Source organism: Ovis canadensis, chromosome 3, assembly GCF_042477335.2.
Source record: "Ovis canadensis isolate MfBH-ARS-UI-01 breed Bighorn chromosome 3, ARS-UI_OviCan_v2, whole genome shotgun sequence".
Classification (NCBI taxonomy): Eukaryota; Metazoa; Chordata; class Mammalia; order Artiodactyla; family Bovidae; genus Ovis; species Ovis canadensis.
The window spans coordinates 85,329,998-85,348,658 of NC_091247.1; the positions used below are offsets into that span (position 1 = coordinate 85,329,998).

An 18,661-nucleotide genomic window follows, 5' to 3' on the forward strand; every position below is an offset into this window, starting at 1 on the left:
CTTTTCACCCTCAATACTGTGGTATAAATTCAGGGATCCCTGGTCCCTCCTCAAGTAAACAATGAAGAAAATACTTTTAGTGACAAGCTTGGTCTTTCAGAGGAAGTGACATCAAAGCCAAGAGAATTTGTTATTGTTTGAAAACCTTTCATATTTGTGCATTTTCCTTGCATACTCCCAGACAAGACCTCCTGAGAGTCAACTGGTAAGCTAAAGGAGAGATAGAGCAAATGTATTGGGTAGATTTATGTCAACAACATTGTTCTGTCAAAGTAAAATTAGTAGTGGCCTTTATTTTAGGGATTATGTAACTCGAGGCATTAATTCAGATAATATGCTTCCAGTTTCCTAATTATAGTAAGTGCATGGTTTTTAGCTTTAGGTATTGTCTACTTAAGCATTTCTAGATAAATTTTTTAATCTCTTACTTTTTTTTTCACTGTATTGGGCTACTTTGTAATACTTGTCATTCTAAATATTTAGTAGCCATGGTAGAAATAATCATTCTGTAGCTAAATATATAGGGTAGATTTTTGTCAATAGTCAGTTGTTCTTTTTAGAGCACTAAAAAAATGTCTCTAATGTGTTGCTTTAGTTTCCAAAATTGTGCAACTTTGTAACACTAATATATTTGGAGAATCAGTGAAAACCTTCACAGTGCAACTTTTAAAAATATACTTTAGCACTGTTGTTTATATTCATGAATTATAGATTCCCTGTCATCTTTGTACTAACAGTGTTTTTTTCCTTTATCCCAGTGAATCTGCATGTCGGTTTTATAGTCAGCAAATGAAGGGGAAACAACTAGCAATCAAGAAAATGAACGAGATTCAGAAGAATATTGATGGTTGGGAGGGAAAAGACATTGGACAGTGTTGCAATGAGTTTATAATGGAAGGAACTCTAACACGTGTAGGAGCCAAACATGAGAGACACATATTTCTCTTTGATGGCTTAATGATTTGCTGTAAATCAAATCATGGGCAGCCAAGACTACCTGGTGCTAGCAATGCAGAATATCGTCTTAAAGAAAAGTTTTTTATGAGAAAGGTACAAATTAATGACAAAGATGACACCAGTGAGTACAAGCATGCTTTTGAAATAATTTTAAAAGATGAAAATAGTGTTATATTTTCTGCCAAGTCAGCTGAAGAGAAGAACAATTGGATGGCAGCACTGATATCTTTACAGTACCGGAGTACCCTGGAAAGAATGCTCGACGTGACCATGCTGCAGGAAGAAAAGGAGGAGCAGATGAGGCTCCCCAGTGCTGACGTGTACAGATTTGCAGAGCCTGACTCTGAGGAAAATATCATATTTGAAGAAAACGTGCAGCCCAAAGCTGGAATTCCAATTATCAAGGCAGGAACCGTTATTAAACTTATAGAGAGGCTCACATACCACATGTATGCAGGTAAGAAGTATGAACTTGCCTGTCACTTTCACTCTCCTCCTTCAGGCTGATATTTCTTTGCTGCACAGGTCATTGTGCCTAAAATAGAAAGCAAACTGACAACAAAAGACCTCTGCATTGTCAGAGTTCATTTTCCTTTGACTAAAAATACTGCCACTTTATAATTCTATGAAGTTCTATCATTTTTCTACCACATTCACATATGTTATTTTTAACTTTACAATCGGAGTTATAAATAAAGTTACTGGGCTAAATTTACCCAGTTAGCCAGTGGCAAAAATAAGACCGAAACTAATGATAAATCAGTCATCATTAGGATCTAAAAATTGTTTTACTCCTTTATGTCTTTTTTCTCTTTCATTACTGGGATTATAAAATAAGTAAAAATTCTAATATATGTTATGTATCCATTACCAAAACGGTACCAGTAGTACAAATATATACAGCATTGCTTTTTCTTAATTTGCATTCCTAAAATTTATTAAATTTAGCAATCCTGGGGTCTTTTAAATTTTCAGGATTGATTTACAACTGATATTATTTAGAAAACAATGTACCTTATTATGGCAATTTTTAGAGATAAACATCGGGGTTTGGAGGTTTCCTAGAGTATTGAGACATGTTTGTCTCTAAGTGGGCTGAATCAAATATAATGTTTGGAAGGTAAGGAACAAATGTAATGGCCGATTCTTTAATTTTATTTCTTCTAATAAGGTAACAGATGATACTCCGGTTTTCTTCAGCTTCCCTACATATTAGGAATTTTGAGGATTATAAAATACTGTGGAAAGAGCACTAAATTTAGATTCACACCCTCACTCTATCACAGTTCCTTAAGGTTTCAGAAGTAGCATAATTTTCATCTCAAAAATCAACATCACAACAGCTATCTTAGAATATTGTTGGAAAGAATAAATGAAATACTATAGGTGAAAGCTCTTTATAAACTTATTTTCAAAGAGTGCTTTTATTACAAAGATATATAAAATCAAACATAACTCTTACAAGTGCTGGTCTTAAAATAGTTGAATGTATAAGTTAACCTCCATCTCCAGACTTTTTGCTTAAATATACTTCTATCTCTAGGATACGTGTGTTTCTGGGGAAATTTCTCCAGCTTTTAAAGTTCTTCAAATGGGCTCTTAGTTCTCTCTGGAAACTATTCTGGCACCAGTTCAATTAAACTTTTAAGAATATCCGTTAACTGTAATCCACTGTAATAAAGATGAATGGTATTCAACACTGTTAATCTGTTTAATTTATTAATTACCTGGTCAGAACTACTCATATGGCCTGGAAACTCTCAGGGCCAGCTTGCAAAAAAGTGAAATTATGATTCTGTTTCTGTGATCTCAAAGCATGTTATAAATATGAGCTCTTTCATTATCTCCACATGTCTGGGATAATAAGCCTGTGTTTTGTTTCTAGTTTTTATTTGGCCTCAATTTGGTAGTTCTTTTCTAATATTTTCTGTTGTAATATAATAGTGTTTTTTTTTCCTCATAGGTAATTTTAAAAGCAGTTTAGGCTCTTTAAGCATATGCCATTTGGTAGTAAGCAGGCAGTAACTGAAACATGTTGACTATAACAAAAAAAGACTCTGGGATTTTTACTCTTTTTAGTAAAATTGATTTTATTAATCAATTTTACTATTGATTTTTCACTTAGAAACTTATGTAGTCATTGTATTCATTTTGCTGACACAAAAATAAAAAATCCAGGTATAGAAAATTCAAATAAGCTGCCTAGGATTTTGCATGAAAAATAAATACATTATTCTGTCATCTTTTTTTACATGTGAAACTAATTTTGATATGTGCAATTTCAGTAGTAAATATGACCCATCTATTTAGCTGATCACCATCAACTTCTTTAAGATCTAGAATACAGCTTAAAAACTATTCAATTACCAGAAATTTATGGTTGCAAAAGAGTTATTTCTTTGGTCCTTCTTAAGGGATTTTTAAGGATATGAAAGTTCAAATTGTTCTTCTTGCCACATTATTCTGATTCTTGTATCTTAGAAGATTCACAGAAATTTTTAGCCTAAACATTCTAAAGCATCCATCATTTTATTTTAAATACCTTTGTTTTGGGTTCTTAGACTACTGAGAGTGTAATTAATCCTTAGCTTCTTATCTGTGTTTGTGAGACAGAAGCGCTACTCTTTTTTCTTCTGTAGAGCAGTACAAGTGGCAGGTGCTAAAGAAGATTTACTAGTGTTTCCTATCAAGTCAAGTGGTATTTGATTTAGAAAATATTTTCAAATTTCAAATTTTTTAATATAATTGTTTTCCTTAAAGCGCTACTGTTCATGATAAAAATATTCTTTACTGCTTGCTTTATTTCACAGAACTAACTTATGATTATTAATAAGTAGTTATAGTGCTACAATTAAATATTTCTTTTCTAGAGACCTATTTTATTTATTTTTTGAATAAAGATACTTTAAAACAAACAAAACTTAACAAGCATAGCTGATAGTTTTTCTTTAGTCTTGGCAGTCTTCTTAATATACACAGTGCTCACCAAATCTATAGACATAGTACATTTGCTATGGTGTTTTATTAGTTATTTTTGATAGTCACCCTCATTTATATTAATCTTTAGCTTTTGAATAGAATAACTTAAATAATTTTACTTCTAATTAATATGCACTCAGCTTTCTAGATTTATAGAACTTTGTAAAGTTAAGTGTATCCAAATTTAAATTGACAAGATCTTTTTCTTTTTTAAAATGTTAAAGTTTTTTAAAAATTCCTTTCATTAATTTTCTTGGGGAATAAAAAGCCAGTGTTGGGTTTAAAGTATTATAGCTAAGTTTTTTTTTGACATTTTTCTTTTCTATTTTATTTTGAAGATTAATAGAATATTTTAACTTATGTCATAAATATATTACTAGTGTAACTAAAATCCACAAGCAGCTTTCATGAACTGTGATTTACCGTATATACCAATAAGTATTAATTACTAGCTTATTTGACTTCTGTAAGGTCTATGATAAATGTATTACTGGCAACATAGAATGTGTTTTTAATAGACCATGTACGAACTTGTAAAACATTCAAGCAGCTATTTTTTAAGACCTTTTCCAGCTTGATTGGACTCTGAGTCCTCACACAGTGATAATGGATTAACCATTTGTTTTAAGAACTGTTGGTCTGCTCTATTTAATTTTGGTTCAGTAGTTTGATAGGTATTTTTTATCAGAACATACACTGTAAGTTGTGGCTTGCACTGAAACAAAAGCTAAAAGTTAGGTTGCATGTTTTTATTATGTTGTATAGAATTGTAATAGAAGACATTGGCTGTAATACATGAGGAAAATCCAGTAACTAATAAGCACTACTTAGAGACGTTTTTTAGATTATAGCTTGGTCAGACATTGTCATCGAAAAACAGAAAAGTCGTCTAACCTTCCTTAATTCAGACTTCACTGTGGCTTCAGTCAACTGGCTCACTCAGATGTTTTACAGTAATTTATAAAACAGAGCTACAGATCTCAAATGCTCAGTCGTTCACTTTATAGACCCAAACCCAAGGCCTTGAAGGTTATGTGACTTGCCAGAAATCCTATCAGTTAATTGCAGGAAAGAGTATGAGAAATCAGGTTTCTTGACTCTAAATATAGAGTTTATTTTCTGCCATGTTACACTGACTCATACAAGGTGAATTTTTTTTCATTTTTAGATTATAGTATAATTTTTATTACATATATTGAACAGTCAAAATAGAATTTTTTGAATTACCAGGAATATAAATGGCTCTTCACTTCTGGGCAAACATGGGTTTACTATGAAGATAGAGTCAGAGTACGGTTTTTTTCTTATTGAAATAGGTAATAAATTCGAACTATGGATAACTTCTATTTTAATACATAGATTTTAGTTTATAGTTAGATGTTGGTCATTATAATTTTTTAGTTTTTAACAAAATCCAATCTATTGGTGTTACTTGCTGTGTAAATTTAGGTGAATTGGAAAGTGCTTAATTGTTGTTCAAAAGATTACAACAGAGTCTTATGTAGAATTTAATATATGGTGCTGCAGATCCAGTGTTTCTGGGCATAGCAGTAATTTGCTAACTACATCAGAACTTCAGAATTCATCTGAAATGGTGTGGGGGGAAATTGTCTTGTTAGATGTATCATTCTGGATCTGGCAAGGATATGAAGAGACCTTTATTTACAATAAGAAAACACAAAGCAATATGCATAAAAAAGAGGAGATGAAAGTAGGAATTTCAGTTCTATTCAAGAGTCACAGGAAATAATTTAGTATAAATTCATTATTGAGACTTTGAAACAACGTGTAAAGAAACATTTGGAGATGGTGTGTCTGGTTTTGATAGTCTTTTTTAGAGAAATGAGATGACTTTGAGGTAGGGGGTCTCTTTAGATCTGACATTATATAAAAAGAACTTTTCATTTTAAAGTGTGGGAAAAAGGGGTTTCCCATACATGGTGAACTTCGATTTTAAAGAAAGTGATATTAAAAAAGCTTAAGCCAGTTCATATTTTTCTTTAAAATATTTACTGCTATTTTAGGCCCTCATATAGAAAATTTGCAAAAAAAAAAACTGCATTAGATTTCTTTGAAGTTTGTGTTCTCTATAAGCGCCGTTTGGGTGTTTTAGCTCTTAAAAAAAACTTTTGAACAATTTTTGATCTATAGGGCAGTGCGGTACTATTTTTAAACTCTGATTTTTTTTTTTTTAAGTGTTTGTGCGTCAGCATAGCGTCTGTTTCCTTTTTTAAGGAATTCAAGAGTGATTGTTTATAAATCCTTGTTGAGGAGCTTATTGTTTCTTGTGGCATTTTAAATGGCTATATTAAAGGGAGAATTATCACATGAACAGACATCCTGATTAACAGTGTTTCACTATGGTGGTTGGGGGAGGGGTGTTTACATAAATAACTCTATGTAACAAATATTTCATAAATGTATTGACCTTGCCAATAAAAATGTGTTGAAAAAAAAAGGATTAAGTTTTTCACCTCAAATGTAATATGCTGTATTCTGAACATTATAGTAATTATATTCTGATTTCATAAGATTTTCAAGAAATGTACAATAAAATATTATGGAAGAATAGCTTTAGAGTGAGAGAGACAGGCAGCTAAAGACTAGCAGAAAATAGAAGATATCTGATTTGAAATAACCTGGACCTCGACAAGGGACACGATGGTAAACTTGGAAGATAATTTGTACATACAGAGAGGCTGGGTAGACAGAGGGAAGGGAAGCAGAGCAGGATAGAAATCTTAGTACAGGGCTTTGAGAGTCAAGTAGAACAGAGTGTTAGCTAAAATGAAGAAAAACCACAGAGGACATTTCTACCATTGGTCATGTTGAAATACACTAGGATTTATGTTTGAGAAAGAAGTTTGTGGAATTAAATCCACTAGCAAGAAACAAAAAGAGGAGAATATCAAAACAGTTGATTTTCATTTTCTCCACAAATATCTGTGCTTATGTGTTAAAACCGAATCAGCATAGCATGGCTGATGTATTTTTAATGCATTTGCCTTCCATCTGTCTCTGAAACATCATTTTGTAATATAGGGAGATAACTGTTGCTCTACAACCATCAGAGGCAGTGTAAAACTTAGCTTCTATCATTGTCTGATAAATGTCAAGTAGGTACTTTGTTTTTCTACAATATTACATAACCTGTCCTTATTGATGGGTGTTTTTTGAGTATGTAATTATCTTGGGCTTTCCTATCATCAGTAAGATAAAGGTCTCCAGTGGTTAGTGTAGCATTATATGTGTTACTATCACTGAAACAGGGAAATTAATAGAAATAAAAACAGCATCTGGAATGTGATAGTTTGTGTTAAAATTTCAAGTATAGATGTTATGTCCTTCCTTAATATAAGTGTTTCATTCATTAGCAGTTTTCTATGGCTTTCGACTAAAAATAGAGCCGGAATTAATTCAAGCCTGGGAATATATGCAGCCTTTAAGATGTTGTTTGAAAGTATTTAAAGTTTCGCCAGATTTTCTTGGTTTATTTTTAGCTTCTGCTGGTTTTTCCTTTTGGCAAGTCTGCTCTAATTTCTAATCAGGCTAAAAACAACTTAAACTTGAGTCACTTCAGAAGTTAATACAACAGTGATGCTTGTGGGAGTGTTTATTTCACCGCCAGCTCGAAAAACTCCTCTTCTGAGTACAATGTACAGGAAGGTACAGCTGCTCCTTCCTAAAATCTGGAAGAAGGCTTAACAAGAATTACAGAATCACAATTAGACTGCTAATTTTTCAATGACTTCAGTGCCTTTAACCAAGATTAGCAGTTCACAGCTTTATTCTGAATTAATAATTTCTGTAAATTTCTATAGTGACTATATAACTCATGGATTCACTCGTAGATCTCACAGCTTTGGAAACCTTAACAAAATCCTTTAATACAGGGAGGTTATGTGATATGGGAGAAAAAAGCAATAAATCAGAAAACACACCATCCAGATTCCAATTCCATTTCTGTCACTCCACTGTGTGACTTTAGATAACTCTCAGTTACTTTTCTCCTATGTAGAAAGGGACAAACAGCAGCAACCCTGCTCCCTTAACAGAAATGATATGGAATGAATGATGTGAATGCTCTTTGAATTCATTACGTAACAGACACCAGGAATTGATGTGATCCCTTTTGACTGATGTGGCAGTGGGACACACCATTCCTGTCCCAGCATCTTCATTAGTTAGTAGAGTACTGAAATGGCCAGAAGCTTTGGTATAAGCTGAAAAGACTGTTTTAAAATAGTTTACCTTTAAAAATAGCCAACTTTGTTTAAAACATACTTTAATTTACTTAGAGCTTTCTTTTTTTGTTTTTCAACTTAAAAGTAGCTTTGATATCCCACAAATTTTTAGCCTTACCCTAGGTGGAATTTGAGAAAAAATGGACCTGGATATTGATTTTAGACTTTTAGACTAAACTTTTGTTTTAAAAAAGGGAGAAAGTGAAAGTGAAGTCGCTCAGTCGTGTCCGACTCTTTGCGACCCCATGGACTGTATAGCCTACCAGGCTCCTCTCTCCATGGGATTCTCCAGGCAAGAGTACTGGAGTGGGTTGCCCTAAAGGGAGAGGTCACCCTTAATTTTGACTGCTCAGGGATATTTGGAGCACTCTGTACTAAGGTCTGGTTCAGTATCTCTACAGTGGCCACTACTTTTGCTTCCTAAATATATGATGTTTTGAGTAGCCTCACCTTACATATAGATTTGCAGAACAGGAAGAAGATTCTTGGAAGGGAGGATTGTGATGAAACCGATATAAATCTCTGTTTTAAAATCTTGTACAGCCTTCTGTTTTAAAATCTTTTCTTCTGGTTGAGACATTAGTCTTTAACGTTTGAGGAACTCTGTAACTGAAGACAAACAATAAAATACCAACAGAGAGGAAATTACTAAAGGATTGTATCTGTTTAAATTACTTTTATCAGTAACCCACACTAGCCTCAGAAGGTATGAAGCTAAAGGAGAAGAGGGGATTTAAAATGAATATATTTTATTATGTAAGTTTTTCTTTAACTTAAAGTATTATACTCTTAAATTCAAGGTTGTCAGATATTTAAATTAGTTCATTAGTTCCACATATACCAGTATATTGGAAATAGAGTTTTATGATAAATCCATGAATTTTATTTTGGCAGGTGGGAAATTAGTTATTTTACTTTCAGGCTAAATTTAGGGTGATTCTTAATCAGACAAAAATTAAACTAAATAGAGGTTTTCCATGCAAATAAGTTCTGATTCTTGCTACATTCTATGCTAATAAAAGACATAGTATTTCTTATAAAGAACCCACAGTATGTAGTCTAACAAAAATTAATTTAGTTGCTACTCTTAATAAATTTATCATTAAATTAGAGCTTACCATTCCATACTGATGTGAGATAGGAAAAGGATACTCCCAATAAAAAACGCAAGTTAATGAATTCTCCCCTCCTCCTCCTTAAAGACTCTCAACACCTAAACGTGGGCCTTGATGAAATTCGAGTTACAGTGACTGGTGAGTGGCTTTTTCCCCGTTATGGGAAGCTGTCCCCCAGCCACCAGGTCTCTTGTGCTGGCGACAGCAGCCTTTCTCCACGGGTTGGGAGAATACTGTCAGAGATTGGAATAGGCAGGTCACACTCAATCAGCTGCTTTCTTTACGATGAATGAAAAGCAGTTGAAGACTCATGCTCTTATGGAGAAACTCTGATTGTGTCTGTGTGTATGCTCACTCAGTCTTGTCCAACCTTTAGCCACCAGGAAAGCCCCCTCATTGTGTCTATTTGCAGTGCAAGTAATTAAAAGTTGTTGTAAACAGAGCCAAATCAACATATTCTCATACATTTAATAGTTTTAATAACTTACAGGTGTTTGTTTATAAGCATCTTTTAGCGGTTTTAATTAAGACCTCTAGCAAACAAAACAATTTAGAAACTGAATTTAACCTAATCAACGACATTATAAGATCTAATCTCCAGTTGAATGCTCTGTTGGCATGATTTAAAGAAATCTAGATAACTGATCCTAGATAAATTAGTCTGGATGGCAGGAAAAAGTAATGGGTTATTGCTGTGGCCTTTGTGTGTTTTGAGAGAGAGAAACCACCTGATGATGCTCTGAGATCCAGGTAGCATGTAGAAACTTGCTTCTGTGCTCTGCCTTTCTTCCCTTTGCATTTCTGCGGTCAATAATGAGTTTTAATATCAGCTAGTCAGAGTGTGCAGAGGTCAAGAAACAAGTTGATGTAAAATTTTAGTGTTGATGATATTTCCACTACTTTAGGAAGAAACTAAAGCTAGTAATTGATTACAAAGTCCAAAGCACCCTGTGTGGTCAAAACACTTTCAGACTTTAAAAGTTGACTATTTAATCTCTTTTGGAAATGTAAATAATAATTTTAATCATTCTTCATAAAAGATTTTAATAAGATATTTTTCCTTTTTCTTCATAGATCCCAATTTTGTTCGGACATTTCTTACAACATATAGATCCTTTTGTAAACCTCAAGAACTACTGAGTCTTATAATAGAAAGGTCTGTCATTTTAAAATGTTTAAGTTCTTTGTTCATTTTTTTAATGAGATTGAGCTAAGGTATAGAAATATTTTGAATGAGCTTTACATTTTAGTGCAAGAATACTTTAAGAAGAAAATATCTTGGAAGACCATTTGTTTTATATTACTATGTTAGTCTTGATTATTTAAATATATTTTTACATGGAAACTCAGTATGTGAAATTTCAAATTTATAGAATTAACCAGGTTGAAGAACTATAAAAATGTAGAATTTAGGCTCTGGAAATTGAATTTTTAATGATTTAAATGTTCTAAATAGAATTTTTTTAATATACCACATGTTGAGGAGAATGGAATGAACAAGTGCTATAATCAAGAGAAGTGTTTCTAACCAAAGAGCACTCAACTTTTCAAAACTTACCATTAAAAAAGTTTATGTTGGATTATTTAATTACACAAGCCCAAAATTAATATCATGCCCTTAACTTTATAATCATACCTATTTTTTAGACATTGCCTATATTCTTTATTCCTTATTACATTTCTAGTTAGTTTTATTTATCTTGGCAAGTATTCATTTCTTTTTTAAAAATTAGTCTTTACACTATAGATACCTCACTTGTTTTCACTGTTGTGTATATCGTTAGTAATTTTTACAGCGCTTTCTTAATTGTGCTGACTAGTGAAAAGATTTGTAGTTTTCTGTTGGCATAATTTGATATAATCGATCTTTTCATTAGTTTGTTCTGTTTTATGTTAGGTTTGAAATTCCGGAGCCTGAGCCAACAGAAGCTGATCGCATCGCTATAGAGAATGGAGACCAACCCTTGAGTGCAGAACTAAAAAGATTTAGAAAAGAATATATACAGCCTGTGCAGCTGCGGTAAGCATTAAAATAAATAAGTAAATAAGTCTTTGTTGAACTTTTGTTTCACAGTTAAAGTGAATAAGATCTTTCCCAAGCAAGGAGGAAGTAACATGTAAAATGAGTGAAGTAAAGAGAAATTATCAGAACTTACTGTAAAAGTGTTCATTAAAATAGAATTTTGAAGGTGGTAAGCCACTTAGAAGATTAAAGTTGACCCTGGAACACCCTGGGGGTTAGGGACACTGACCCTCAGCAGAGTAGAAAATCCAGTTTTACAATCACCGCTACATCCACAGATTGAACCACCTGCCTAGGGTGTAGTACTGTGGTATAGATTTAGTGGGGGAAAAAAATTATAGATGGAGCCATGCAGTTCAAACCCTGTTATTCAAGGGTCATCTGTATTTAATTTGTTGAGTTACTGTGTTTTCATTTATACCTCTCATTGTGATGAATGTTTATGTTTGAGTTCCCATGTAATTCAGTGCTGCTTCTGTGTTACTACCATAGAGTATTAAATGTATGTCGGCACTGGGTAGAGCACCACTTCTATGATTTTGAAAGAGATGCAGATCTTTTGCAGCGAATGGAGGAATTTATTGGAACCGTAAGAGGTATGTTTCTTTTTTTAAGTGCCTTAGTTTTATATGTAATGAAAGTATGGTGACTACCAGCTAACATCACTACTCACTGTAGTTTAGAGGTATTTATAATAATGCCAGCATAACCAACTGGAAAAGTTAAAATTTTTTCATCAAATCTTTTTGACCTACAAATTGTTTAATAATGATCCTGTTGATCTAGTGAATTGTCGTTTAGTAAATCTACTGATTATTTTGGAATTGGGTAGAAAGAATCTCAATTTCTGCTGTTTTTACACATCTGAAAGTATGTGTACCGGAGGACAATTAGGAACTGTTGTAGTAACACCACAATGGAGGCTGACTGGGAAACAGTGTGTAATATATCAGAGAATCAGCAGAGTATATTGGACTGAGACCTGGGAAACAAGAGTTCTCTTCTGAACACTGCCACTTGTTAGATAAATGACTGGCTGAAATAATTTTGATTCTTTAGACTTCAGTAACATAATGAGCTAGAATTGATGATCTCCAGTTCCCCTTTTAGTTCTAAAGATGTCCTTGACAAACTTGTTTCTATTTCCACTGTACACTTTAAATGAGAATCGAAAAATAAAGGATTAAATAATACTACTTTCATGCCTAGTACAAAACAAAGCCGCATGAAAAACACACAAAAGGAAGGAGTCAGTCCTATGGCACTGTTTGGTTTATAAAATGCAGTTTGTTAGGTTAACGGCTAATGTTGTATGGTCTATCATTATAAATCTTATTTGTGTAAGGTAGTGTTTTTGGAGAGGATTATAAAATAATATTTTGCACTAAAGTTTAGAACAATAGAAGTGAAAATTTTCTGCAAATAAATTACTTTCTCATTTTATTTATAAAGGATGTGGAAGAATATATACCAAACTATTAACAAATGGTTAGCCACATGAAGAGAAATGAGACTGGGATAGGAAACAGGGAAATGGTAAAGGGGAACTTCATTTTTAAATTTTGGTTGTATGAACTTTTTATAACAAAGATATTCAGGTATCATTTATATGATTTTAAACTTTTTTTTTTTTCAATAAAATATTGAGTAAAATATTTAAACGTTACTTTTCATATAATGTTATTTCAGGTAAAGCAATGAAAAAATGGGTTGAATCCATCACTAAAATAATCCAAAGGAAAAAAATTGCAAGAGACAATGGGCCAGGTCATAATATTACATTTCAGAGTTCACCTCCTACGGTTGAGTGGCACATAAGCAGACCTGGGCACATCGAGACTTTTGACCTGCTTACCTTACACCCAATAGAAATTGCTCGACAACTCACTTTACTTGAATCAGATCTATATCGGTATGTAATTTGATGTTCAAGCTGAAAAATCCTTTCAAATGAGTTAACTTTAAAAATGAAATCTGATTTCTGGCTTGTAAGATTATTATAAGACATAATGAGACAGTACACCAAGTGTCTTGTAATAAGGCCTTCCATATAGAAGACGCCTCTTCTTTTACTCCTTGATCGCCTTTGCCCTATCTGGGCTTATAACTTCTCTCTCTATGCAGTCGCCCCAGTCAGTGAATCTACTAAATTCATGTGTTGTCGTATCCTCGGGCAACTTTAATCTTCTTGTGTGACTTACTCCTCTGCTGCTTAGTTTCCTCAAGAGGAAACGGAGTTAATGATGGCACCTACTCCTAGAGCTGTTGTGCAAGGTTTAGAATAGTCCGTATATTTATAGCATTTCGCTATAAATACACTGCCCCACACAGAGTAAGGGCGCGGTGAGTTAGATAGCACCATTGTCATTACGAACTTCAGTCATGGCCATTTAACCTTTTTTAGTTTTTATACATTGATAGAGCTGCTAATCTCAAAAAACATGCCTGTTTCTAGTTTTAAATTTAGACTTTTTAGATTTCAAGCTGTTTATTTTTTAAATAACTAAATGGAAAAGGAAACTAAATGTATAGCTTTCCCATCAAAGATCATCACTGTTCCCCAAATCAGTGTTAGAACCTTTTGTTTTTCTTTTCCAAGACTCTTCCTAAGAGAGTTTTTCCCCTTCCTTGAAGGGGTGAGGGGTGAGATTTATGAATTGCAGTAATTACTATACCCTCAATTATTATATCATTATTTAAAAGAGTTATCCCAAACTACTTTCTTACCCTCATTTGTTAGATAATATTTATAAGTGCTGGGAAAGACACTGTGAAGAAATTCCACCCATGCCCAAAGCAAAATACTGCTCTAAAGCAATAAAAAGAGTACACAGGTACATGCATACAAAATTTTTTAAAATCAATAGAAAAAATGCAATATTATAATGCTTTTGTTTTACCTTGTTTTCATAAACCTTTTATCTCACTTACTTGATAAAACAGTATACTAGAGGGAAAAGTATCACAGAATTATGTCTTGATGATTTTAGAGCTGTACAGCCATCAGAATTAGTTGGAAGTGTGTGGACAAAAGAAGACAAAGAAATTAATTCTCCTAATCTCCTGAAAATGATCCGGCATACCACTAATCTCACTCTGTGGTTTGAGAAGTAAGTCTTACCGGTCTTCTTAATCTCGCAACAGTCAGTTATGTTATAAATCTCACTGCAGTTCTGTTTCCGTGTCTCATGTGTTTGTTGCTGTTCCTCTGTTCTGCCTTTCTTCGACAGTTAGTGAATATTTTTCTAAAACAGCATTTTAAGTGTTGTTGTTGTTGTTGTTGTTAATGATTGCCTTTTAGGTTTGCCACATTCATCATAACAGAATTAGTTTCAGATTATACCCGAATTCCAGTGACATATAAAAAAGTTACTCCTCTATAGTTCTATTCACTTGAAGAAGGCAATGGCACCCCACTCCAGTCCTCTTGCCTGGAAAATCCCATGGACAGCCTAGTAGGCTGCAGTCCATGGGGTTGCGAACAGTTGGACACGACTGAGCGACTTCACTTTCACTTTTCACTTTCACGCATTGGAGAAGGAAATGGCAACACACTCCAGTGTTCTTGCCTGGAGAATCCCAGGGGCGGGGGAGCCTGGTGGGCTACCGTCTATGGGGTCACATGGAGTCGGACACGACTGACGCGACTCAGCAGCAGCTCTGTTCGCTGCGTCCCTTTGTGGTATTGGAACACGCGTTACCTATAATTAACGATGCAGATCTAGCAGTGCATGGTTATAATTGTTGCTTTTACTACCACTTGGTATTATTTTCTTAGCCCTTCCCAGCTTTGCTCTCTTTTTGGCAATGTATTTCACATACGTTACATTTCTATGTGTTATAGACCCAACAATACATTACATACATATTATTTTATCCAGTTGCTCTTTAAAATCAGTTTAAAAAACCAATGAGGGAAAAATAGGCATTTACAGAGTTTTTTATAATTAAATAATTACCAGTGTTCTTTGTGTGGATTCACACTGCTATCTGGGGTTACTTGCTTTTAGCTTGAAGAACTTAAGTCAGCACTTCTTATATGGTGGGTCTGTTAGCACCAGTTCTCTTAGTTTTTGTGTATATGGGAAAATGTTTACTTAGTCTTCGTTTTTGAAGAACAATACCTCTATAAGTTTAACTGTGTATTTCTTCTGCCAGTTCAAACTGACTATTGAGTCCCTCTAGTAAAATTTTTATTTTAATTATCATATTTTTCAAATCCACGGTTTCTGTTTGGTTTCTTCTACAATCCCTGTGTTTTTTAGGACACTCCTGTTGATACACACTGTCATCAGCACCACCCCCCCTCGCCACTTTGCTTTTTAAATCATACTTCCCTTTAGTTCTGTTAATAAATTCAGAATGACTGCTTTAAAATCTTTTTTGTTGTTGTTGTTAAATCTGACCTATCAGATCTGTCTTACAGGCAATTTACCATTCCCTGTTTTTTCTCCCTGCTGTTTCATCTCTGTCAAGATGTGAGTCTTGACATTTTAGATGTCAAAGGAGATGGGAGCCCTGTGTTTTGGGCTAATTGTGTCCCCCCATCCCCCGCCTCTGCAAGTTTCTCTAAGGAAGCAGACTCTTGCCTCTCTTACTGAATTGTAAATTTCCTGAATAGATGTTTCTTTACTTGCTATTTACTCTTAGGGCCATTTCTAGAGACTGCTAGAACTTATATAATTTTCACCAGTGTCCCCGAGGAGTAAGGAAGCATAACTTCTCGTCATATCAGAAGTCCAGAATCTCAATACAGTTTTTTAATTGGAACTGGAAATAAGAGTTTTATGTATTGGCCATATTTTTTATGATCTTGACCCACGTTTTATAAGGGTGATGTGAAATTTGCACAGATCATATAGGCATTATCAGAACAAGAGACCAGTGACATAAGGGAATGACTGGAGCTTTAGTGTGGATAAAGACCAGAAAGCAATTCCTAAAGAGAAATAACTCCTCTGAAAGTCAGGACTTCCTTTTATTTATATGATTACTTCTTAGCCTCTAAAAAGTAAAACTTTGGAGTTTGCCCTCTAAGTGTTGCTTCCTGATTTCTTCTTTATCAACTCAAATAACTATACTTCAATTGCAAAGGCTCTTTTCCATCATAATAGTTAAAAGTTATGTCTGTAAAGAGGAAACATAACTCATAAGACCTACAGATAATTTCCATCTCTGTCCTATTTTTAATAGATTGCTAAGAAGGCAGCCATTTCTTTTTCTTTTCTCTTTCTGTTTTTTTTAATTGTGGTAAGTTTTTTTCAATGTATAAATACAATATTGTTATCTATAGGCATAATGTTGTACAGCACATCTCTAGAACTTCTTTATCTTGTGTAAATAAGTGCTAATCAGCATGAAAATTTATACATTGATAAGCAACTCCCCATTTTCCTGGTTCCCCTGGGAACCATCATTTTATTCTTTGCTTCTATATGTTTTTTTTAGATGCCTCATATACGTAGAAACACGCAATAGTTGTCCTTCTGCCACTGGCTTATTTCACGTGGCATAATGTCCTCGGTGTTCATTTTTGCATTTCCTTTTCAAGACTGAATAATACTCCATTGTACATCTATTTCTTGTTTTGTATTTGGCTACTCTGAACAGTGTTGGAATGAACATGGGAGTGCTAATATCTCTTTGAATTATTGATTGCAGTATTTTTGGATAAATACCTAGAAGCAGGGTTGCTGATCGTAGGAAAGTTCTATTTTTGAATTTTTGTTGTTGTTGAGGAACCGCCATACTGTTTTCAATAGCAACTACATTGTTTTGCATTCTCGCCGTTAACACTGTATAAGGGTTCCAGTTCCCGCCTTTCAGTGGAAGAGGTTCTTATTCACTTGCCGCAGTGGTTTTTGGCCATAGATGTGCATTAGAATTGAAATCGCTCAGACTTACCTGGTTTTTACAAAAGCTCCACGGGTGATCTCAGGTTGTATACCTAGTTGATATCAACTAAAATTGTTTTTTAAAAGATGTAAATATATTATACTTGTATCATACCTTTTAAAATGTCCAGATAACTAGTTGGCCAATAGATGATATATTTATAGACATCTAGCTAATGTTTTAATGCATAAACATGTTTAATTTGATAATAAGGCAAGTTTATTTTGATAATTTTGCAGGGTTTTTTTCATAGTGTTAGATCAGCCTCATCAGAGAATAGTGTAATCTGCAACTTTACATTTTTGTTAATATTTAATATTAGTTTATATTTATTTTTTCCATATGTGTATTTTATTTTTTCCTAGATTGATTTGTTTAATATTACATTATTGAAAACCTCTGGAGAAGGGAATGGCTACTCACTTCAGTATTCTTGCCTGGAGAACTCCATGGATACAGGAGCCCAGCAGGCTATAGTATATGGGGTTGCAAAAAGTCAGACAGGACAGAACAGCCATTGAAAACCAAGTTTAAAATATTATTTTCTTCACTGATAAGTGAGTAGTAGATAAAAAATGCTCTCAAATATTAGAAATAGAGAATAAATGCTCACTGAGGAATTCTTTTTTTGAGCATAGCTTCTTTTTACTTGGATATATATACTTTCCAAGGATTCTTGGTATTTAAATATAAAGAGCTTTTGTTTTCATTGTCTTCTTTATTCTTTCTGATTTTTAAAATTTTATGCTTAATTGTAAAAGTTACTTTTTAGCATTATAGTGGTTATCTCAAGAGCTGTTCTTAGAAATGTAGCTAATTATTCCTACATATCAAAGAAGTTGAGCATTAATCACTAAAATCTTATGATTCGATGAAGAATAAGAGTCAGAGAATTACAAAATTTGAGAATAAATTTCCCTAGAACACACCCACATCCTGAAGACCAGCATCCTTTCAACAAAATGATAGACTGATTGTGCCCGTACTCACTCCTGTCTGACTCTGCAACCCCGTGGACTGTAGCCCACCAGGCTTCTCTGTCCATGGGATTTTCCTAGCAAGAATACTGTAGTGAGTTGCTATTTCCTACTCCAGGGGATCTTCCCCATTCAGGGATCAAACCCAGGTCTCCCACATCTCCTGTGTTGGGAGGCAGATTCTTTACCTGCTCAGCCACCTAGGAGAACTCCAATGCTGAGAGCAAACACACCAAAGTAGTAGGAAAAATGAGTGACTGATTTGGTCTGGAAAACAAGAAGAGCAACATGCCTGACTGAAAGCTTTTCCTTCTCTTCTATTCACCCACTATTTACCTGCCACCCTGAATACATACTCTCTATTGTTACACTGTAGCTGCCCTCCAGTCCATTTTATTTGGTAAATTCCTTAAATCATACCTTTGTTGGGAAAACTACAAATATTTTAATTCACTTTTTGTCTTTGATTCC

The 18,661-nt window shown here is 33.8% G+C and overlaps 1 protein-coding gene and 1 long non-coding RNA gene across 4 annotated transcripts in view; one reads left to right on the plus strand and one right to left on the minus strand.

The window, feature by feature from the left end:
• The window catches only part of SOS1 (SOS Ras/Rac guanine nucleotide exchange factor 1), a 129,568-nt gene that overhangs the window by 86,128 nt on the left and 24,779 nt on the right, over nt 1-18,661 (plus strand). For both annotated transcript variants that reach the window (XM_069583495.2, XM_069583496.2), the window contains exons 10-15: nt 759-1,414; nt 10,370-10,451; nt 11,193-11,315; nt 11,811-11,914; nt 13,008-13,230; nt 14,309-14,428. In XM_069583495.2, the coding sequence (XP_069439596.1) occupies nt 759-1,414; nt 10,370-10,451; nt 11,193-11,315; nt 11,811-11,914; nt 13,008-13,230; nt 14,309-14,428 (1,308 nt within the window). The remainder of the gene's footprint in view (nt 1-758; nt 1,415-10,369; nt 10,452-11,192; nt 11,316-11,810; nt 11,915-13,007; nt 13,231-14,308; nt 14,429-18,661) is intronic.
• LOC138437031 (uncharacterized) lies at nt 429-14,537 on the minus strand. Of its 2 annotated transcripts, none has more exons than XR_011255734.1 (3): nt 14,440-14,533; nt 8,631-8,789; nt 429-1,492 (listed from the first exon to the last, which is right to left on the minus strand). It is a non-coding gene; the product is annotated as an uncharacterized lncRNA (long non-coding RNA). The 2 variants fall into 2 exon arrangements; XR_011255733.1 differs by lacking the exon at nt 429-1,492 and adding an exon at nt 4,671-7,636 and having other exon boundaries at nt 14,440-14,537.